At 44.0% G+C, this 24886-nt stretch overlaps 1 protein-coding gene across 3 annotated transcripts in view; it reads right to left on the bottom strand.

Annotated features, from left to right (window-relative positions):
- Positions 1-24886, bottom strand: part of LOC126259185 (protein TANC2) — a 565490-nt gene that overhangs the window by 60550 nt on the left and 480054 nt on the right. For all 3 annotated transcript variants that reach the window (XM_049955764.1, XM_049955766.1, XM_049955765.1), the window contains exons 2-4: positions 6456-6635; positions 4374-4510; positions 1240-1366 (exon numbers count right to left, since the gene is read on the bottom strand). In XM_049955764.1, coding sequence (XP_049811721.1) covers positions 1240-1366; positions 4374-4510; positions 6456-6635 — 444 coding nt within the window. The remainder of the gene's footprint in view (positions 1-1239; positions 1367-4373; positions 4511-6455; positions 6636-24886) is intronic.

The following is a 24886-nucleotide window of genomic DNA, read 5'->3' as shown; positions in this document are numbered from 1 at the left end:
ACAGTACGCTTGTTCACCCAGTGCTTGAATACTGCTCAGCAGTGTGGGATCCATACCAGATAGGGTTGATAGAAGAGATAGAGAAGATCCAACGGAGAGCAGCGCGCTTCGTTACAGGATCATTTAGTAATCGCGAAAGTGTTACAGAGATGATAGATAAACTCCAGTGGAAGACTCTGCAGGAGAGACGCTCAGTAGCTCGGTACGGGCTTTTGTTAAAGTTTCGAGAACATACCTTCACTGAAGAGTCAAGCAGTATATTGCTCCCTCCTACGTATATCTCACGAAGAGACCATGAGGATAAAATCAGAGAGATTAGAGCCCACACAGAAGCATACCGACAATCCTTCTTTCCACGAACAATACGAGACTGGAATAGAAGGGAGAACTGATAGAGGTACTCAGGGTACCCTCCGCCACACACCGTCAGGTGGCTTGCGGAGTATGGATGTAGATGTAGATGTAGGCATGTTTTTCATGGAGGGGGCTTGCATCCCTTGTTGTTTTGCATGGCACAATCACAGCACAGGCCTACATTGATGTTTTAAGCACTGTCTTGCTTCCCACTGTTGAAGAGCAGTTTGGGGATGGCGATTGCATCTTTCAACACGATTGAGCACCTGTTCGTAATGCACGGCCTGTGGTGGAGTGGTTACATGAAATAACATCCCTGTAATGGACTGGCCTGCACAGAGTCCTGACCTGAATCCTATAGAACACCTTTGGAATGCTTTGGAACACTGATGTCGTGCTAGGCCTCACCGAGTGACATCGATACCTCTCCTCAGTACAGCACTCCATGAAGAATGGGCTGCCATTCCCCAAGAAACCTTCCAGCACCCGACTGAACGTATGCCTTAGAGAATGGAAGCAGTCATCATGGCTAATGGTGGGTAAGGATGGGCCAACATCATACTGAATTCCAGCATTACCGATGCAGGGTGCCACGAACTTGTAAGTCATTTTCAGCCAGGTGTCCGGATACTTTTGATCACATGGTGTAATTTGTTTTATTTGCATTTAATGGCAACCTGGTTGCACTGAACCAAGAGTGAACATACTTTAGGACTTGATCAGTAGCTGTTTGCATTATTTACTGTGGTGTACTTATTATCGCACTCATAACGCCTGCAAGTAGTAGAGCATTGGCTGCACTATGTGAAGTGTGAATGTCATTTATACTGAGAAACCAATAGTTGTCTCATCTACTCAAAAGGAGCAGCAAACTATGATACATACTTTGAGTCATGATGCCAGCACCATCTGCTGGTGTTGCTCCAGCCCGCCTTTGTGTAGGTCTGGATTTCGGAAGCCTACTAGGAGATGGCCAGTCCTGTGCTTGCTGCTGTTGTTGATGCTGCCGAGTCTGGAACAAGCCATATAATTGACAGCTATAAATTAAACAAAAAACTTCCAGAAGTAAAAATCATGATTTCAGTTGTTTTTAACAGATTTACAGTATTTATCACGGAGTATTGTTCATATTTTTAGCAAGATGGGTTAACTTTTAAAGCCTCAACACACTGACATTTCTTTTAAAAATGTCTTTTTTTTTACTTACCTGGGAAACATTGACCAAATGTTCAACACAGATTCATATTACCCAAATGAAAATGGAAAAATTTGTCATAAAAGTTCACACTATGATTGAACTCTACCACATAGGGCAATCACACACTAAAAGGGCGTAATGATAAACACAAACGTGTCTGTACACTAGTGTACATAAAAACTACAGAAGGAATGAAGAGCATGATTGAGAGCTGCATATAATATAACTGAAACTGAGTAAACAGGATAACCAGTACATGAGATGATTGAATCTGTAAGAAAGTGAATTAAGACTGCTCTGAGGAAAACTAGAAATCTTAGCCATAATTGACCTGTCACTGTGGCTAAACCAGAAGTAACTGGTTTAAAATCTTAGCTGCTAATCTTCAGAACTCAGCCAGCTTGGAGAAGAAAGGTGGCAATATATGCCTCCAGATTTATTTATGCCAATGCTGTGGGTTCAATACCATACCTCCACAGAGTGAGTATTAGTGCATAAGGCACTATTGATGTCTGGTTTAATGAATAATGATATTAAACTCAATTAACCCCCCCCCCCCTCCACCACCACCACCACCAAATGATTCTATTGATGATAAGCAGGTTACATGCCTGCACAATATTTCACATTTATTCTTCCTCTCAACAATACAATGCACTTGAATTCAATACAATGCACTTGAATTGATGACAGTTATCCACAATACACTTCATTAACTGGTAGGAGAAAGTGAATGGCAAGCCACTTCTAGAAGGACTTCTTACATGACAGTAATGTGTCAAACTTAAGAATAAACGTGGCACTTTACATGACATAGTGTAATTGTTAGGTATTGAGCTTACATAATAAATGTTCAGAGAAGCTTGTGAGATAATTGTGATTGCCTCTACTGCAATATGAGCATATTATACGCATAAGTCGAATCCAGTTCTAAAAAAATATGGACAGAAGAATGTGTAATTACCACAGATTTCATCTGAGTTAAATTATGAGGTGTAAAAACAAAATGTAATTAAAAGCAACATGAATAAATAAATTGGAAGTGCTAGAGGATGAGGAAGAAGCAAGTTTATGGCCAAGACTTGATGATAATGTCTAGGGATGTCAACAAAGTCAGTAGCCACCCAGGGGGAAAGTATCCAGGGAGGTAGAAGTCAGAACACTACAATCGTATGAAAAGACAGAAAATGAAATAATGTTATTCCAGATTAGTAACGGTGGTGATCAAAGAAGTTAACTCATTAAGTGGAGTAAGGAAGCCAGAAAATTCGAAACACAGCTCAACACCAAACCCAAGTGAATCTCTATTTTGTAAAAAACAAATAAAAATGTAAACCAAGAGGCCTAAGTCTGATACCTATGCATCTGTTAAAGAGAAGACAGTCCTACACAAGAAAATAATTTAACATATCTGTGAATGACAGTATTTGGAAAAGCAAGGTATAACAAATGCGAATGACAAACTGTCTTCAACAGGATGAATTCCACAGAAGCCAAGTCACTACTATCATTTAACAATTACTACACCACTGAGCTAAACACCGCAGAAGAATCACAATGGAAAGTGAGATGATGACTTTGTCTAGGCATTAGGTTAGTGCCTTAAAAACTGTGTGTTCAACTGTCACCTGAGTACAAATGGAAAAAAAAGAGTCATTATGACAAATATGAAGCAAGGTTAAAAAAGAATGCTGCTATTTCGAGTTGTAATCTGTTCCAGGGTTAAAATGTAGTCTAATGCAATAAGTTCAAGAAAAAATGTTCAGAAGTGGGATTGAAATTCTGGGTGAAAGGAAATCAGCAGTGATAAGATTTGTTGACGACATTATATTCCAAGTAAAAATGAGGAAAATGTGCAAGACTTGTTGGAAGAACAGTTGAGCAAGAAAATATTAAGGACTGAGAGTGAACTGAAGTAAGATGAAAATATTGAGGAATTAAAGAAATGAATTATCAATAAATGATCAATAAATTTAACATCAAAATCTGGGACCACGTGGTTGACAAAGTGAAGAAATTCTGTTACTTTGGAAGAAAACTATATATTAGGAATAAAACAAGGACATAAGAAGCAGACTATCACAGACAAAGACAGCATTCCTCACCAAAAACACTTTGCTATAGTCTAAATGGCCAGGGAAGATCCATAACAGTTAAAGTGGGTTTGGCATGGCTGCTTTGCTTGTCTCCCACAACCAGTCACTTAACACAACTTCTCTAAGGCATTGCTGCAATGCTGTCAGGGATCTTCTGCCACATGTTGTACAAAATCAAATGAAGGCCTTAACTTTAGGGGACTGATGACCTAGTAGTTTGGCCTCTTTAATCATCCAACCAACTAAGCTTAACTATAGGATGAAATTTCTAAGAATATAAATCTGGAACATAGCATTCCATGGACATGGATCATGGGCTGTGAGAAAACTAGGAAAGAAGAGAGTAAAAGCATTTCAGATGTAGAGTTACGGGAAGGATTCTGAAAATTAAATATGCTGATAAAGTAAGAAATGAGGAGGTATTCTGTAGAATCATCCAGGAATGCAATATGTAGAAAACATTGACAAAAAGAAGGAACAGGATGAGAGAATACACATTAAGACAGCAAGAAATAACTTCAATTTTACTAGAGGGAGTAATGGCAGCAAAAACGGTATAAGACAGAGATTGGAATGTACCCAACAAATATTTGAGGATTTTGTGTGTAATTGTTACTTAAAGATGAAAGGGTTGGCAGGCTGCATCAAATCAGTCTGAAGAATGACTGGAAAAAAGTCTTAGTAAGTAGAAGGAATGCCAGCTGAAATGATGTTATTGTGCTTACCTGCATGTAGGTAGTAAAGTGTCCATTGGTCTTGACCTGAGGCCTTGAGTGGGGAGTGGCATAAATACTGGATGGATTGGCATCTGTATCCACTCCCTGCTCCTCAGATAATGCCTTCTTGTTGCTCGGCTGCATTACTGGAAAATTACAGAATGGGGACATATTTCTCTTTCAAAGAACTAGACATGAGTTCATGGATACAGCTCAACAGAAGTGATAACCAGAACTAAAGAGTGACTGCATCTAAAGATTACAATTAACTTATACCAGTCATTCTTTGGTAAATCAAAAGAACAAAAGAAAAAAAAAAAGGCCAGAACATTCAAGTCATGTTCATACATACTTCATCTGAACTTTAATTCCCCATACGCAACAAAACTACTTTTCTTGTTATAGACTTTTAGGTAGAAGCACAGTTCTAACAACTGCATTGCAAAATAGGCTATAATGGAACAATGTGATTATATATGGTAGAACATCACTTGATTATACACACTTTCTGATTACTGAATGACTTGAAAACATACGTTGTTATTTTACAGCAAATTAAAGGTAAGAAATAAATCCCATTAGAGTGACATCTGGGTCGACTGGAATGCAAGTGACATGTGAATCATCATAAGTAAAGTTTTTGATTGTTAAAATTTGCTGTAATTTTAACATCAAACGTTCTGCATAAACTTTCTACACTTTTGCCACAGGGCTAAGAACTGTAGTGCACCCACAAATGGGTCAGGGGTGCTCCACATATAAGAGGTTGACTTGATTCTTGTGTTACTGGAAAGATGATATAGGTTTTAGTGTCAGTGGCATTTAGAAATAATTGAAATCAGTAAAAGTGAATAAAACTCTGGGCCCAGTGGAACACATAATTATATGAGTAGAATTTGCATCTCAATTAGCCCCACTTTTAATCATAATAAACCATAGATCCACAGAACAAACTTTCTGCTCAGTTGTTGGAAGAAAGCACAGGTCACACCCACCTATAAGAAGGTTAGCAGAACCAAACCACAAAACTATTATCCAATGTCTTTGACATCCATGTGTTGTAGTATTGTAGAACACATTCTCAGTTCAAACATAATGAGTATTTTGAACTGTATGACCTCCTCAGTGCCAACCAGCATGGATTCTGAAAATGCCCAGCCATTAAAACTATTACAGGTGACCGAGCGAGGTGGCGCAGTGGTTAGCACACTGGACTCGCATTCGGGAGGACGACGGTTGAATCCAGCGTCCGGCCATCCTGATTTAGGTTTTCCGTGATTTCCCTAATGCCGGGATGGTTCCTTTGAAAGGGCACGGCCGACTTCCTTCGCCATCCTTCGCTAATCCGATGAGACCGATGACCTCGCTGTTTGGTCTCTTCCCCCAAACAACCCAACAACCAATTATTACAGGTGCTTATTATTCATCGTTATTGGACCGTTTGAAAACCGAGTTGCAAGAGAAACGCCGTCGATTGGACCACAAAAAAGTCCTTTTTCATCACGACAATGCACCAGCACACACCTCAGCTGTTGTGGTCGCAAAATTAATGGAAATAGGATTCCAACTAGTTTCACATCCCCACTATTCTCCAGACTTGGCTCCACCGGACTACTATTTGTTCCCCAATTTGAAGAAATGGCTGGCAGGACAAAGATTTTATTCACACAAGGAGATGATTGCAGCAACTAATAGCTAATTTGCAGAATTGGACAATTGCTATTATTCGGAAGGGATCAACAAATAAGAACGGCGTTGGACGAAGTGTATAAGTCTAAAAGGAGATTATGTCGAAATATAAAAAAGGTTTACCCCAAACACGTAAGTGGTTTTTATTTTTGCACGGACTTTTCAAACGCCCCTCGTATTTCCGGCACTATATCATCTCCTACCTTCCAAACGCCGACAGATGTTGAATGTAAACGGTGACGTGTCTAATTGTTCAGATGTGGAATATCGAGCTTCCTCGCGGAGATTCGCGCCTGCTGGAAAGACAATAGCAGCCAGTCGTGACGGGAGAAGCGGTCGGCGCGGCCTCTAGAGAACATGGTAGGTTGCAGGTGGAGGAGCACTGGCGGCATTGACACTGACCTTCCTGGGCGGCGGCGCACAGCGGGCACGCCTCGTTCCGGAACATGCAGGAGTAGCAGCGCTCGTGGCCGCAGTTGTCGATCAGCTTCCTCTTCTTGCCCTTGTCGAACGGCATGTTGCAGCTGGGGCACGTGCCTCCCGACGACTCGCTCTCTAGGAGCTTGCGGATCGCCGCGAGATCTGCAAAACCAAAGCGGAACACCTGTTACCACCGTGGTCCCAGACGGTCGAGTTGTCATGCACTGTCTCCGCTACAAACACAAAGTGTAAAAATGGATATCAAGCTGAATTCTCACTGTAGACGAGGCCTTCACTTCCGTCTACAGATTTCAAAAATGCAGTTTTTTGTTTATTCTAGGAAGCAGACATTAGGTAATATGTACGTTCCACTGTATACCGTGGTCAAGACCTGCGTGCCGTGACTGAAGCTTTAGGGGTAGATAGCTACATAACTGTCGGAACACAGCCCTGAAGATGATGAGTTCAGATCCAAGCAAAACATCAACGAACGGGCTGCAAACCCGTTAGTACTCGGTCTACCAGCCCGGTAAGTATATTTACAATATATACCGGGTGATCAAAAAGTCAGTATAAATTTGAAAACTTAATAAACCACGGAATAATGTAGATAGAGAGGTAAAAATTGGCACACGTGCTTGGAATGACATGGGGTTTTATTAGAACAAAAAAAAAAAAAAAAGGTATTGCTAGACGCGTGAAAGATCTCTTGCGCGCGTCGTTTGGTGATGATCGTGTGCTCAGCCGCCACTTTCGTCATGCTTGGCCTCTCAGGTCCCCAGACCTCAGTCCGTGCGATTATTGGCTTTGGGGTTACCTGAAGTCGCAAGTGTATCGTGATCGACCGACATCTCTAGGGATGTTGAAAAGACAACATCCAACGCCAATGCCGCACCATAACTCCGGACATGATTTACAGTGCTGTTCACATTATTCGTCGACTACAGCTATTGTTGAGGAATGATGGTGGATATATTGAGCATTTCCTGTAAAGAACATCATCTTTGCTTTGTCCTACTTTGTTATGCAAATTATTGCTATTCTGATCAGGTGAAGCACCATCTGTCGGACATTTTTTGAATCTTTGTATTTTTTGGTTCTAATAAAACCCCATGTCATTCCAAGCATGTGTGTCAATTTGTACCTCTCTACCTACATTATTCCATGATTTATTCAGTTTTCAAATTTATACTGACTTTTTGATCACTCAAGCTACCTGGTACGGAAATTACACAGAGCTTTCGATATTTCTCAAATTAGTAGAAAGAGAACAGACACAAATTTCGTAGTTAGTGACCGATGTTTTGTTACGTAATGAATGAAAGGCTGGTTCTTAGACTCTAATCGGCTTAGATGGCGGATTAACGACCCAGTGGTCTGGTAAACCTGCCACTCTCGAGTGTGGATTTTTGACGATTTTCCAAGCTCATTTAGGCGAAATGTTCGGGTGTTCCCCATCTTCTCCTCGCAAAATACGACACACAAACAGTTAAAAATTCGCGCAAGCGCTTCCCCTACCGTACGTTAACTATGCCGATAGGAACGGCATCCGGGCCACACATCTAATAAAAACAAATTTGAAAAATAGCGGACCCCGAGCGGAATAAGTGCTTGGAATGACAGGGACGAAGAAAGACTCGTTCTTCTTCCTCGAACCTCGTACTACGAATGTTCAGGTACCCGATTTCAAAGAATAATTCCAAAATCTTTGACACAAACACACTGTTTATGCATATGCATACTGCTTTCAAAAAATTATGCTTTGTGCGAAACAACAAGTTTTCTCTTGTTCCTTTGGTTAGTCATAGATGTCTTGTCATCTTCTGTTGATCTCATTTATATTTCTAGAAATTATAACTTTTCCGTCGGCACAATACGTTTATTTCTACATATTTTCATGTATCCTTTCCGTACAAGTATTACAAAATTTGGCTGGATTTCTTTTTTAAGCCTTAAATATTAACATGTGCGTCTATTCTGTTGTCAGTGGCCACCTGATGCTGCATCATTACAAGTGGAGTGATATTTTAAGTGCCATATTTGACCCAAACAAAGAGGCAAAAGCTACAAAAGCTTCATACTCTAGTAAGACAGATTCCACTCTAGTAAGACATATTCTTTCACTGAGGCAGTGCAGTGGGACAGTAAAAACAAGCACCGCGACTGGCCAAGATGACCAGTGTCGGAGGAATTTTCGTCTAGTACGTGTTGCGATCAATGTCACTGCTTACTTATTCAAGAAACTTCTCATTGACTTCACGAGACTGGATGGAATCCATTACACATCTCGCATTACAGAAAGTCCGGGATGTTCCTGGTAAAATAGAACCCAGGATCCGCACAGTGTAACACAAGCTATAGTGGCATGCTTTATATTTTTCTATACTTAGTTCCTAAGTGGTGACTGTGCAAAAAATAGTCATCCGTACCACCTTGTCTCACTCGTGATAGCTACATTAGCACTTCTCAGCCTTCGACTTAGCATATTTTAAGCCGCTGGTGATTTTGTTCCAAACAATCGCTGTTTCCTGTTTCGATTGTTAACAAGAGAGCGGGAAACTTCTAAAAGACTCAAAGGTAAATTCACATTACGTTTTCAAACAGTTGCTTGTAGTTGTTACTGTCCTCGTATTTCGTACATATTAATCTACATATTCAAATATTGCCTAGAAAACGCCTGTTCATCCTCCCGAACTAAAAACTAATTCTTAGTCGCGAAATAAATACTATAGAATAGAACGTCCTTTTAAGTGACACTGGTAATGGTAAGTAGCTGATGTTATCATGTATAATTGTTTTTCTCCTTATTCATTGGTAAGAATATTTAACACTCCATATCGCATGATGGCCAAAAAAATACATTATAAACTGAGCAGGTTTATTCAATGCTATTCCCAAAGAGTACATGTATTCCATTGTTATGCTGAAAAAAGCTTTTATCACTTAAAGAGTGAAGGAAACCAAAGAAAAAGTAAAAAGAAATTATATTTTATTTTTATGAGCAAAAGTCTGTTGCGGAAGTGTCCTTCAGTCTCTCCAAGAACCAGTATACAGAAAAAAATGTTCAAATGTGTGTGAATTCCTAAGGGACCAAACTGCTTAGGTCATCAGTCCCTAGACTTGCACACTACTTAAACTTATACTGAAAACAACACACACCCCCATGCCCGAGCCGGCCGAAGTGGCCGTGCGGTTAAAGGCGCTGCAGTCTGGAACCGCAAGACCGCTACGGTCGCAGGTTCGAATCCTGCCTCGGGCATGGATGTGTGTGATGTCTTTAGGTTAGTTAGGTTTAACTAGTTCTAAGTTCTAGGGGACTAATGACCTCAGAAGTTGAGTCCCATAGTGCTCAGAGCCATTTGAACCATTTGAACCCATGCCCGAGGGAGGACTCGAACCTCCGGCGGGAGAGGCCGCGCAGTCCGTGACATGATGCCTCAAACCGCACGGCCATGCCGCGCGGCTCCAGTATACAGACATTTATTGGAAGTGATGTAGGGAAATGAAGCATAAACCAAATCACTATAGTTGTACGTCGCTTCCCAAAGATGATGACGTCGGTTCAAATGGTTCAAATGGCTCTGAGCGCTATGGGACTTAACATCTGTGGTCATCAGTCCCCTAGAACTTAGAACTACTTAAACCTAACTAACCTAAGGACATCACATACATCCATGCCCGAGGCAGGATTCGAACCTGCGACCGTAGCGGTCACGCGGTTCCAGACTGAAGCGCCTAGAAACGCACGGCCACACCGGCCGGCTGATGACGTCGGGTCACTTATTTTGATTGCAAAATATTCGAACTTAATGTGGAAAATTAAGAATTTGCGTGATCGCTGATTTCCTTTAAGATTGTTGTAGTTTGTGAGCACATACAGCCAAATTACAGAGTAAATAACTTTTTCCTCAAGAAGTGTTATGCTTCGGTATATGAAAAGCTTGTGCTCGACAATGCTTTGAATGTCTTCCTTCCCGTCGTCGTAACCACTGTACATAACAAATCTATACACAGACGTTCAACTCTACGGCGATAATCACGCGGAACTAGAATAACAAAACCTGTAGCTCCTATATATTGTCGTACATGTGCCCACCTTTCTAGTCCCTCATGTTGGGCAAATACTCGTCGAAGCTGCCAGTCATGAAGGCAGGTGTATTTAGAAGCAGCTTGTACACTGGTAATAGAGTAATTTGCAAGTCCTGTGTTCATTAGGCTCGTGCTGCTTGCGTTGACAACACCGACCACTTGTTTACTTATGCCAGTCGCGAACAAGTCACGGTGGTTAATTATCTGCCGACCGCGATGCTGTTTTCCAGAGAGTCATTCCAATTATCACCGATCTTCATTGCGCGCTCACCGCAAATAATAACTGCGATTTACTTTTTACAAATGCAACCTAAAGCTTAAACATGTTGGTTCCATGCGATACTGGCGCCTTGCGCTCGTTTGATTGGAAATATTGTTCTCGGTGCATCGAACTATATAGGGAACTTCAGCAACAGATAAAACGTTTGCTTTCTTTTTTCTGGAAATAGCGTAGATGTAAATCGATCCTTTCCTGTGTTTTGTTCTTGGTTAAACACGTAATTGTCAGCTTACCTGAGAATTATCCTTCTCGTGCTCATAAGCCAGCACGTAACGCAAAGCAGGAAAACGTAATAAACTGGTGTCTAACAGGATCATACAGACGAATGGAAAAAAAAATTATTCATGGCGACGGCACACCTTCTTCTACTATCAAAAATAACAATAACGAACGCTAAGGGCGTTTTCTTCTTACTAATACCCTATATTTCAAAACGCTGAACATAGCTGGTGCGAAATACTGCGATTATCCCTCTCATTAACTGCAACATTTCATGCAAATCGTTCAAATGGCTCTAAGCACTATGGGACTTAACATCTGAGGTCATCAGTCCCCTAGACTTAGAACTACTTAAACCTAACTACCCTAAGAACATCACACACATCCATGCCCGAGGCAGGATTCGAACCTGCGACCGTAGCGGTCGCGCGGTTCCGGACTGAAGAGCCTAAAACCTCTCGGTCACGGCGGCCGGCACATTTCATCCAGACCTTATTTTTTAATCAGTCATGTGTTCATGTCTTGTAGACCCATTTCTTGATGAATCAATGTTTTTTTTTGTTTAATGTGGTGATTTAAAATAGGCCCATAAGAAAAAAAAACTGCATCTATACGAACACGATGATCTCCAAGATCGAGGAATGTCATCTTATCCTGACATGACACTGTTACAGAAAATTAGATGCCCTTTCAGAGTATGATGTCGAGCCATCCTGTAGAAACGGAGGTCATGAAGTTGTTGAAGATTTTGCTACTTCTGCGTGATACTAAATAACTTTGTTTTTACAGTAAAGCTGTTACAAATAGTGCACGTCAGGCGGTAAGCGTACGTGATGTTAGTGGCTGACACTGTAATATCATTGTGGAGTAGCGCAACATGCGAGATGCAAGTTTACGCAAGGTTTTTGACAGTATTTTGTCACGCATTCAGTTTATGTTGCAATGTTACTATATACATGAAACGTTATTCAGTCATAAAGTTTTGTTTTGCAAATCAGAAACTGACGAAGAATTTGATAAATAGTGGGAAGCATGTATATAACTGTAAGGCCACAAAAACCTTTACAAAGACTTTAAAGGGGTAACAGTACAGTAAGTAGTCATACACATGAGTGCACGTGCATTCAACAATCTACCTGAGGTATTAAATGTCATGTAGGTAATGCGGTGGATTTTAAAAGGTTCAAAAATGGTTCAAATGGCTCTGAGCACTATGGGACTCAACTGCTGTGGTCATTAGTCCCCTAGAACTTAGAACTACTTAAACCTAACTAACCTAAGGACATCACACACATCCATGCCCGAGGCAGGATTCGAACCTGCGACCGTAGCAGTCGCACGGTTCCGGACTGCGCGCCTAGAACCGCGAGACCACCGCGGCCGGCGGTTCAAATGGCTCTGAGCGTTATGGGACTTAACTTCTTAGGTCATCAGTGCCCTAGACTTAGAACTACTTAAACCTAACTAACCTAAGGACATCACACACATCGATGTCCGAGGCAGGATTCGAACCTGCGACCGTAGCGGTCGCACGGTTCCAGACTGTAGCGCCTAGAACCGCTCGGCCACCTCGGCCGGAGATTTTAAAAGGGAATCAAAGAACTTTCTGTTGGACAACTTCTCTATTCCACTGAGATCTTCACAGGCTCGCTTAAATATGATGTTTTGGGTTATTTTATAATTCTGTTGTAATACAACAGTCTTCCGCAGTGTTAAGTCATTTCAGTGCGCTACAGTTCAATGAAATCAAATGTTCAACTCCTTTCGAAGTCCCAGAGACCCGTGGCCCGGGTTCGATTCCCGACCGGGTCGGAGATTTAATCCGCTCGGGGACTGGGCGTAGTTTTGCTCACATCAGTTTGCCATATTCGACGCTCAAGTAGCCGAAGCGGCCGAATACTCCAGATGGGGTATCCCAGCCAAAGATGCCATACGATCATTTTATTTCAACTCTGCAAAGTCCCCTGAGTCTTGAGAGCTACCTTCGGGGACAGCCCGGATAGCCGCGCATCTTAGCACGACACATTCAGGATTCGGGGAAGCGCACCGGCCCCGGATCGAAATCCGCCAGCAGATAAACGAAGAGGGCCAATGAGTATGTCGGCAAGCCAGGACGTGGTTTTTAAGCGACTTCCCACACCCAACTAGGAGAATACAGGGCCACTACCCACTTTAGTTACGCGCTTAGCAAACATTACCTTTAACTCCTGTTTTGCAGTTGTGCCAATGGCATGTCGCTGCCGCGACGCAATTGACAAGTTCCCTTTTTAACGGCGACCTTCTGTATGTTTGCAGGGGGCTCGGTAGAGGATTCATGGAGACAGAATCGGGGTCGCATCTCTCCCAGTGTAGATTGGTCGCATTTTCTCCGGTGAGGGCTGGCGGTTATCGCTAAAACAACCGGTTTTCGGTTATATCAGTTTTTTTTCCACGCCGGTTCAACCTGACTGCTAAAACCGCTCAAAATAATAGGTTTCTGAAATAACCGACTTTCGGTGTTTTGTTGCTGTTATTTCCTGTAATAAAAGTAGAAATCAAATGCAGATTATAAAAAATTGACTCTTCAGTTTTAAGATACGTAAAATCAAAATAATAAATTAAATACGCAAATAAAAGAAAACCTCGGCCGTCCACCGTTCGCTGCTATTCCCAAAAAGTGATAAATGGTTGATTGTACTCAAAAATCAGCGGAATTCTCGTATGAATCTAATATTTTGAAACTCTGCTCAAAAATCATGTTGTAAACGGGGATCATGTTAGTATTTGGGCATTACGAATAGTCAGTGCTAAAGGGTGAAACTGTGGTTGAATAACTCTGTTTCTCGTGTTAAGTTGCCCGTTTTCACGGGCTACAAGCAGATAAAGGCATATTACGCAGACACCGGCAACAAGTCAGCTGCTTTCTGTTTTTATTGTGCATTATGAATGAACAGTTGTTAAGTTTTGAATTTGTTACTGTTACTATAAACTACTTTCTCTTTTATTATTTCAAAGAAATGTCAGACAAATCTTATTCTTTTACAGCAAATGAAGCATTGTGCTTCACTGTTACGTCACTTCGTAAAAATACCTCGTGACTAGTGTCGGTTGCATTCTGCAGCCGGCCCCGGTGGCCGAGCGGTTCTAGGCGCTTCAGTCCGGAACCACGCGGCTACTACGGTCGCAGGTTCGAATCCTGCCTCGGGCATGGATGTGTGTGATGTCCTTAGGTTAGTAAGGTTTAAGTAGTTCTAAGTCTAGGGGACTGATGACCTCAGATGTTAAGTCCCATAGTGCTTAGAGCCATTTGAACCATTTTTTTTTTTCAGTATATCGGATGCCTGGCAACGAGAGCGGGAAATTCCCGTGCATACCAGGTGGGTGCAATTCTTAACACACTGCACGTACACGCGTACTTTAAGCCACGACGCATGGCAACAGTAACATCATTGTCTGAGCAGCGCTCTACCAATTCTTATGTAATGTGTCTGTTGTTCGATTCTATCGGCATTGTTATTAAAATAGCACCGATCACTCTCCCCATTTTCTGAAATTGCACAACATTTCAAAATAACGCAAATTGTACATATAAAAGTTACTTTTTTTAAAGAAAGGTTTATTTAAAAGCGAAAAACTTTAACACTGTTGCTGTGGCTAACTAATACTTCGGTGTTTTTACTCGGTTATTAACAAAAAATATAAAAAAACACCTGTTATAACCGGGACCAAACAAATACCGAAAAATACGGGTTAATTGGAACTAAAATACATGTATGGGTTTTAACCGGCCGGTTTTTCCCTTCCCCAGGCTGTAGCGCAGTGGAGGCAGTACAGGGAGCTGCGAGGAGACTGTCAGGTAGCGGCCGGGCGTCCGGCGCGCCAGTCCGGTCCATTACCATTGTAAAACACGGGCCAGACCGGGTGTCGTTTAACATGTAGATGACTGAGGAGAGCGCTGCGCAGCTACAACTCTTTACAGTCGCAGAGGCGCCGTAAAACTAGCGGCCAGTCGCTGGCCGCGTGTTATCCACACACGACGGCCGCGGCGAGCTGAGGCGAGACGCCGGTGGCTTTGTCGTGTCGTCGCGGTTGTCACCGAGGCACGGAATGCCGGTTGCGGGCGCTCTCGACGCCTGATTTACAAGCGTTTTGTGGCCTGCGACCGGCCCCGTTTGAGGGGCATTTCTAGCCGCACGGTAGCACCAACAGTTGGCTTGAGATCAACGGCCTACGCGACTGGCATTGCGCATGTTTTCACAGGAAAGGTGTCTTCATTATGACCCCTTCCTATTTCCATTTTACTTTGACTCTGTCTTGTCGCTTTGTCTTTTTGCTACTTTGATGCGGCGCCCTCTCCTGTATTAAACGCTTCATCTCAAAGTAGTACTTACACCCAAGGTATCCGATTATTTGTCTTTCCCTATAATTTTTGCCCTCTGTGGCTCACTGTAGTACCCATCCGGTTAGCGGCGCGTGTTAGCATGCTGCTTCCGGAATTCGGGAACGCGCCTACCCGGGATTAACGACGAGGGTCTGTGTGCCGGCTATCCCAGATGTACGAGGGGTATTCAATAAGTAATGAAACACTATTTTTCTCGTTCATTTTCGTTAAAAAAAAAAAAGCGGCATTTATTGTGGGGCATTGTGGAGTATTCCCGAGTCAGCCCCTATAGTTTCACGAAGTTCCGGTAGGTGGCAGCGCTATATGTAGCTTTCAAAATGACGTCTGTAGCGAATGTGCGTTCCAAGCAGAGAGCTGAGTTTCTTTTGGCGGAAAACCAGAGTATCGCAGATATTCAAAGCCGCTTGCAGAATGTCTACAGAGACTTGGCAGAGAACAAAAGCACGGTGAGTCACTGCACGAGGCGGCTGTCATCATCGCAACAAGGCCGCACAAACCTGTCCGATTTCCCGCGTGCCAACCGGTCGCTCACACATGCGACTTTTGCATTGCTGGAACGTGCGGACACTCACTCGAGGTGATCGACTGATCACAATCAAACTCCTCGCAGCTCAACTGGACGTCTTTGTTGGCAGTCTTGACACACTTGTCCACCAGCTGGGGTACTCCAAGTTGTGTCCCGGCCAGGTTTCTCGCAGCCTACCTAAAAACCACAAAGAGCAACGAAGGACCATTTATACGGAATTGCTTGCGCATTACGAGGCTGATATTGTGACAATTTTCTGTCGACCATCATTACAGTGGATGAAACATATGTTCAATCAAATGGTTCAAATGGCTCTGAGCACTATGGGACTTAACATCTGTGGTCATCAGTCCCCTAGAACTTAGAACTACTTAAACCTAACTAACCTAAGGACATCACACACATCCATGTCCGAGGCAGGATTCGAACCTGCGACCGTATATGTTCAATCACTTCGAACCCGAAACAAAACGGCAGTTGATGGAGTGGCGCCAAGCCATCTCATCTTCTTCCATCAAAATGGTTCAAATGGCTCTAAGCACTATGGGACTTAACATCTGAGGTCATCAGTGGCATAGACTTAAATGGTTCAAATGGCTCTGAGCACTATGGGACTTAACTTCTTAGGTCATCAGTCCCCTAGAACTTAGAACTACTTAAACCTAACTAACCTAAGGACATCACACACATCCATGCCCGAAGCAGGATTCAAATCTGCGACCGCAGCAGCAGCGCGGCGGGCGGCCGCCATCTGTTTGGCCCAATCACCATCAGAGTTGTAACATGCGGAGACTATGTTGAAAAACAAAGTTTTGTAACCAAAAGAGTGGGGAATAATATGGTGTAATCGAATCTTCAATAAAGCCAACCTGCTTTCGGAAAAAAATATATTGCATTACTTACTGAACGTCCCTCATAGTTTTTGGATGGTTTCCCACATACGTCTAGATGAACACCGGGCTGGTACCTAAGTCTCGTCTCATTTGCACCAATCGTGAACGTTTAGAATACGTTCTCATGCGTTTACGTGGTAGAATATTAGGCGCAGACAGCTGAAACACACAATTTCGACCTCGCAGTGGGGCCACCTTCAAGTTGCTGTACCCGCCTTGGAAAGCATTTCCGGCCGTATGACGTCGTTTGCCCCCTAGCCTATCACGGAAGATTATGGTCCGGTACAAGGTAAGATCACTAGGGAATGGAGGATCCGGTGTAATTCTGAGATGTACAAAAGTCCAAATATTGCAGGCCTGGTGAGAACCGAACGGCTCGTACGGGCACCGCATGTCTCTCGGATGGATAAACGCCGTTGGCCTTTGAAATCCATGGATTTTACTCCCCGCCGAAGAAGACCACTACGCAGACCAAAAAAAAAAAAGGTCGAGAGTTGAAGATCAGAAGACCTTGCTGCAGATTGGCATAGAGAATGATTGGCGGCAAGAAGCAAGAAATCGAATCCTGTGGAAGAGGAGCCTCGTAAGTGAACGCGGTCTTCTGGGCCTGACCACGTAAGGTAAATATCTTCTCAGGGACCGTTTTTTGCATACTGTCCCCATTAAGCAAAATCGCCCTATACAGCTATTCGCGTAACACTATAAGTAATTTAGATGATAGGTAATAATTAATCGTTTTGTTAAATTTCCACTTTATTTATCGAGAATTAAATTTATATATCTTCAGTTCACGTGCCTTCTTGTCGGTGCTTTGAAGTATAATCCAGATGAAGCCGATTACAGTGAGAGAGATGTTTATTGGTGTAATTCCACTACACGACACTTCTCGGCGCTTACTTAACGGCCGGTACTCTGGTAGGTGACATCATGTTTCCAGCAAGCGGTAAATGCTGCTGGCAAAGCAACTCAGAGTAAAACTTTACAACTACTTTCTTTTGCTCCCGAGATTCCTGACGGTTAAAACTGTGAGGCTATCTCGTACCGAGGTAGTGGTAAATCTCAGTGCCCTGGTATCCACTATCAGAGCGCCGGCGTGTTGGAACGATAATAAATAACCACGGTTATCGTGGAAAGAAGCTAAAGACGCACTTACGTCTTAATGAACGGTTAACGGCTGGGCACTGTGCGCAACCCGTCATTATAGTTCCGCTTACGGTCTGCTTCCATACCGTATGGAGGCGGCTCGGCTATAGATCACGATAAAGACCACCCACCGACTGGCTGCCACATCCAGGCGCTAATGTAATCTGGCCCAACGACCATGCACGCGCCCACCATCAATTTGGCGTCTCCAATACCGGCAATCTTCCGCTGATCTTGCCCGGACGTGGCAGAATTTTCCAGTTTTTCAGGTAATTGTCCGCTAATTTCGCGCGCATGTGCACTCGCCAACCAACAGTCCGCAGAATTACCTTCGGGCACAAGGGCTGACGAGAAGTAAGTCTACCACAGCTTATTTTCCAATATTGGCGATTTTCATAGACTCAAATGCAATGCAATTTTATGCGCGCTCATTATTAATAAAAATTACAAAAGTCCTGTGCTGAAAAACATGACCTCTCTGACACAAATTGTACACACCTTCACTGAAGTTCCCAATAATTCGAATGACATTTGACTAGGAAGCATCTCGTAGCAAATCAGGTAAGGAAAGACATTTTCTGCTTCAGAATTTACCGAGTAAAGCTTGGAGAGATGGTCACAAAATATTCTGTAGGCATGTCTTCGTTTAAATTACAGAACTCTAAGTCTTACTGTTAAAAAGACATCCATTGCATAGCAGTGTTGCCGGCCGGAGTGGGCGAGCGGTTCTAGGCGCTACAGTCTGGAACCGCGCTACCGCTACGCTCGCAGGTTCCAATCCTGCCTCGGGCATGGATGTGTGTGATGTCCTTAGGTTAGTTAGGTTTAAGTAGTTCTAAGTTCTAGGGGACTGATAACCTCAGATGTTGAGTCCCATAGTGCTCAGAGCCATTTTGTCAAAGAAGCAATGGCGGAAGCAAAAGAGAGATTCAAATGTGGAACTGAAATTCAACGTGAAAGGACGTACTTACTTACTTACTTACTTACTCACTGGTCATACCGGACTTGAGAGTCCACTACCGCAGCAAGGCGATGGCGTGATGAACCATCCCTGTTTCTTCTTCTCTTACTATCAAATCTATTCATCAAGAATCAGCAACGTGAAAGTACATCAATGATAAAATTCGCTGATGACACTGATACCCTCAGTGAAAGTGAAGAAGAATTACAGGATCTGTTGAATAGAAAGCACAGTCCGATGAGCGCAAAATATGGATTGAGAGTAAATCGAAGAAAGATGAAAGTAATGAGGAGTAGCATAAATGAAATTAGCGATAAACGTATCAACATTGGGGACCATGAAGTACACGAAACCAAGGAATTCTGCTACCTTGGAAACGAAATAACCCATGACGGATGAAGCAAAGAGGACGTAAAAAGAAGAATAGCATAGGCACATAGGGATTTCCTGGACAACAGAAGTCTGCTAATATCAAACATAGGCTTTAATTTGCGGATAAAATTACTCAGAACGTACGTTTGAATCATGGACTGTGGGAAACCGGAAAAGAAGAAAGTCGAAGCATTTGAGATGTGGCGCTATGCAAGGTGTCTTAGTGTTTTTGGGTCAAATTGAAACAGGTGATAGTAGGTCCACAACCGATTATATTGAGATGGGAACCGATGCCCGGCAATGCTTATTTATCGTGTTATGGACATAAACAGCATACACCGCATAACAACAACGTAGCACATAGCAATTGGTCAAAGCGACGTCCGCCAGTCTCAGTGCATGTACTGCAACGGAACATGCAATTCTGCCGCACTCTTGCAAAGATCACGGGTGTCTGTTGTAAACTGGAAAAGGCAGCATGTGATAAACAGCGTACGCCCGTGACCATATTGTGTTGTTCACGGATGAGACCTCTTTCAACCCTGATGGTATTTTCAACAGCCGCAACAGCCATGTCTGGAGCGAGGACAATCCCCATGCCGCCTACATCGATGGTTATCAACAACAATTCTCTTTAAAAGAATGGTCGGTCATTGTTCACGATCACCTAAAACCTTATTTGCTGCCTCCCCTCCACTTTACATGGTGTTCCTGCGAGATGTGCTGCTGCCACTGTTCTCGGAAACTGTGCTCCTTATTATCCGCGAAATGATGTCGTTTCAGCACTATGCTGCATCAATCCACTTCGATGTTAATTTCGGCGAGCCCCTGAACAACAGGTACCATCATCGTTGGATTGAAAAGGGAGGTCCTGCCCCGTGGCCAGCGCGATCGCCGGATTCCTCTGGGGTTACGTCAAGACTTTGGTGTACGAATCTCTCGTAGAAATGGATGGAGACCTACTTGCTAGGGTCCAAGCTGCCTGCCTACTGGTACAGCAGACACCAGGGAACTTTGAGAGAGTGCGGCCGAACTTCGTGCGCTGTTGCCATGCATGCATTGGGACTGGCGGTCGTGATTTCGAAAAATTACCATGACCTACGTTGTTGTTATGCGATGTACGCTGTGTATGTGCATACCACAATAAATATGCATTTCTGACCATTGGTTCCCTATCTGAATACGGAAATGAGCGTTTGGCGTCATTGGCCGGGAGGCCCTATACGGGGCAGGTCCGGCCGGCTTGGTGCAGGTCTTCTTACAGTCGACGACAAATTGGGCGACCTGCGCGCCGGATGGGGATGAAATGATGATGAAGACAACACAACACTCAGTCCCTGAGCGGAGAAAATCCCCGACCCAACCGGGAATCGAACCCGGGCCTGGCAATCCGTCACTCTGACCACTCAGCTATCGGGGCGGATTATCTGAATACAATCGGTCGTGGACCCGCTATCAACTGTTTCAACTTGACCCAAAAGGTTTGAGATTCCCTGAAGACGGTGGATGGTTCAAATGGTTCAAATGGCTCTGAGCACTATGGGACTCAACTTCTGAGGTCATCAGTTCCCTAGAACTTAGAACTACTTAAACCTAACTAACCTAAGGACATCACACACTTGCATGCCCGAGGCAGGATTCGAACCTGCGACCGTAGCAGTCACGCGGTTCCGGGTTGAAGTGCCTAGAACCGCACGGCCACCGCGGCCGGCTAGACGGTGGACAGATAAGGTAAGGCATCAGGAAGTTCTCCCTAGAATCGGCGTGGAAAGGGAACTTAACGGAAAACAGTGACAAGAAGAATGGACAGGATGACGCGGCATGTGTTAAGACAGGGGTCTCCAAACTGGTCGGTCATCCCCGGTATCCGGACGGCCAAATATTTGAGGTGGTACGTATACTGCCAACAATTGAGCTTCGACTCCTATTGCAACCAATACACCGCAACATTGGCTCTGCTACTCGCTACAAGACTACATAACTAAACTTATTGTTGCACCGCTTGAAATAACAATACGTTGACACACACTACCTCTATTACGTCTCGCAGTAATAGTGTTGCTAACAATGACTTTGAGATTTCGTTAACTTTGCAGGACGCTTTCGTGAAGAATGTGCAGTGACATACTTTTTTGTCGGTGAAATTCGGCAGAATAAAATACGCCAGAATTTCGGTCAGGTACGCCCACCAATCAAAATTATGTAATTATATAAAAATCGTAGTTCGTTTCAGTGCTAGCTATTCCCACAACCTTAGATTTTTGCGATTTCATCTTTCCTTTAGCCTTACATTACGGTGATCGTAGAGTGCTAGGTTGCTTTAATCCCACTAGGTAGATCTTGTCCCTCATGACTTCCTGGAGGAGTCAATGTGGCCCGCGGACTAAAAAGTTTGGAGACCCCTGTGTTAAGAGATCAAGTAGTAACTTCCACGGTACTAGAATGAGTTATAGAGGTTAAAAACTGTAAGGGAAGACTGTGACTGAAAGTTGAGAACATACGGCGTACGTGATACCCTGAGGTGAAGAGGCTCACATATGAGAGGAATTCGGGCGGTTCGCCATGGCTCCAATTTAGTCAGAAGACTGATGAGTACAAAAAATGTAAGGTAGCTTTTTCTCTTGATCCAGGATATGTTGGTATTGACCTTAGTTTTGCTGTGATCGCTCGTGTGTGGGGACGCTACGCTGACAATAAGAACTCTGGGATCATGAACACGGAGAAAGAGAGGAGAGCGCGGTGAGAACAAGTGGCCGTGAGGCTGCTCAGTTCGCCGGTGATTGAAGGCAGGGCAGGCGGTGGCGACGCGTGACCGCGGGGGTGCTGGAAAGCAGGCGGGCGCGTGGCCTTGATCCTCCGGTCGCAAACTGCCGCCCGTCCATCAGCGGCGGACGCCTCTACTGTGCGGCTGAACCGCGCGACCCGAGCAGCGCTGATGAAAGTCGGCGCCTGCGCCTGCGCCGGCGCTTGCGTCGTCCCACTTAGCAGCCAGGGCCGTCACGTAGCCGGCCTGGCGCCCCTTTCACCGCCACACCGGGACCATCTCAGTCACGCGCCTCCCAGCCGCGCTGTAGCCTCCGGAAGCTGCGGGACACGGCGAGCAGCAGCTTTGCCCGCTCCAGGAGACCTGCGCCACTACTCATACAATGAAGGCTTTCACGAACGGATGGTACTGTTGTTGATAATTCTTCCGCGTTATATGGCCGTGGTCCATGGAATTCTTCTATTCCTAACGTTTCGTCCAATACTACGTTGGACATCCTCAGAGGTATGGCTGGTCCTGCTGAGTCCTGCCGTCGTAATACTTGGATGTTGTTCCAAACTACCGGTAACAAATATAGCAGCCCGCCTCCGAACTGCTTCAGCGTCTTCCTTCGATCCGACCTGGTGCGGATACTAAACACTCGAGCAGTACTCAAGAATAGGTCGCACTAGCGTCCAATATGCGGTCTCCTTTATAGGTGAATTATTCTTTCCCAAAAGCGATTTCGACTGTTCACCTTCCCTCCCTCAGTCCTTACAAACTCGTTGCATTTCATTTTGCTGTGCAACGTTACGCCCAGATATTTAAACGATTTGACTTTGTCAAGCAGAACACTACTAAACATTACGGGTTTGTTTTTTCTGCTCATCCGCATTAACTTACGTCTAGCGCATTCTTCTGAACTGTTTGGTGTGTGTGTGTGTGTGTGTGTGTGTGTGTGTGTGTGTGTGTGTGTGTGTGTGTGTATGAATGAGTAATATTGTTGGTCATATTTTCCCTTCCCCCAATTTTTGAGCCATGAACTACACAAAAGCTACTCTTACAACACTGAGTGTGCTTTTAAGACGCTGTGCCACAAGCATCACTGCCTCATAAACACAAAATCAGCAACTGCAAGCAATAGAAAATGTACACGGTTTTCAAACAGATGACATGGCAAATTTTCCCACCACCTCAGAAAACTCACTGCATGGCTTTCGATCAGATACTCTTCTCTTACTTGCGTACAGTATCAGTATCCTTCATGTGCGGATGGATTCCAAAAAGTGAAACAGGACCAAGAAGGAGCGAAATTTGACATATCCTTGATTTCTGAATACATACTTACAGTCTATTAAGTAAGACCGTGGTTGGGTTAATCAATAGAGAAACTTATTTGACAGGAAACTAAAACTTATACATACATCATATATGAACAAAAGAAAAATGCAATTATTATTAATAATAAGTCGAGTCACTAGCAGCGTTGATAATTGCTTGACACCTCCGAGGCACGTTTGAAACCAAGTTTTCCGCATATTCACGTGGAAAAGACCTCCAAATGCGTCGAATTTGCGTTGACAGCTGTTTCAAAGTGAAGATCTTTTGGTATATCAGGTAAGACGATGGATTTTCAGTACGATTAGCGTCAGGCGTCTGTGAGGGGCAAATCCAGTAAGTACACACCTTTCTCCTTTTTCCAATCGCTGCAAAATCTGCTGCGGCGCTTCGGATCATTGGCCTCCTGCAGCATCCTATCTTCATTTTTGTCAAAAAAATGGTTCAAATGGCTCTGAGCACTATGGGACTTAACATCTTAGGTCGTAAGTCCCCTAGAACTTAGAACTACTTAAACCTAACTAACCTAAGGACATCACACACACCCATGCCCGAGGCAGGATTCGAACCTGCGACCGTAGCAGTCCCGCGGTTCCGGACTGCAGCGCCGCTAGACCACCGCGGCCGGCTCATTTTTGTCGATGAACCAACATTTGGCCGAGCGTTTATAGGCGCTACAGCCCGGAACCGCGCGACCGCTGCGGTCGCAGGTTCGAATCCTGCCTCGGGCATGGATGTGTGTGATGTCCTTAGGTTAGTTAGGTTTGAGTAGTTCTAAGTTCTAGGGGACTGATGACCTCAGAAGTTAAGTCCCATAGTACTCAGAGCCATTTGAACCATTTTTCAACCAACGTTTGTCAGTCGGCATCAAACATCTTTGACAAACGCGACACGAAAGCTGCACTTACGTCTGTTCTTGTGTATCTGTCACGAATTCACAGTAAACTAATGCCTTATGGACAAGGTTCCCTTTGTTGGGTTGTGAAAAAACTAAGGCGATATCTAACTGCGTGTAAAGCCGACCACGCTCTTACTTAACGGACAGTACTCTCGCAACACGCAGAGCATTTATTAAGAAATGGTTTGCGACGTTTTAAAAGAATTAGAAGCTTACGGTTGTATCCTCGTCGCTCATCTGGCGAAGAAAAACCATTTAAGCGGGCTGTTTTCTTAAGGCGCGCCGCTTGCATACGGAAAGCCCCCTTTGTGACATCTGGTTGAACAACTTTTTAACGAATGTAAATCATCCATTCAGCGTCGCGTACCGACGAGATCAAAAACGACGAGTGGGCTACAAATTAGGAAGCTATTAGAGACAGTAATCCGGTGGCGGGTGGCGCGGACGGCCGGCAGTCCCGGGCAAATCAAATGAAGATGAAGTGCCCGGCGGGGCGTGGGCAGCGACCGGGGTAGCCAGCCGGGTTCTAATTTGATGTAATGTGTGGCGCCGGCAACCTGCCTTCGTGGG

Source organism: Schistocerca nitens, chromosome 5 (genome assembly GCF_023898315.1).
Source record: "Schistocerca nitens isolate TAMUIC-IGC-003100 chromosome 5, iqSchNite1.1, whole genome shotgun sequence".
Taxonomy (NCBI): domain Eukaryota; kingdom Metazoa; phylum Arthropoda; class Insecta; order Orthoptera; family Acrididae; genus Schistocerca; species Schistocerca nitens.
The sequence above is the reverse complement of the archived record's forward strand: the minus strand, read 5'-3'. Positions and strand labels throughout refer to the sequence as shown.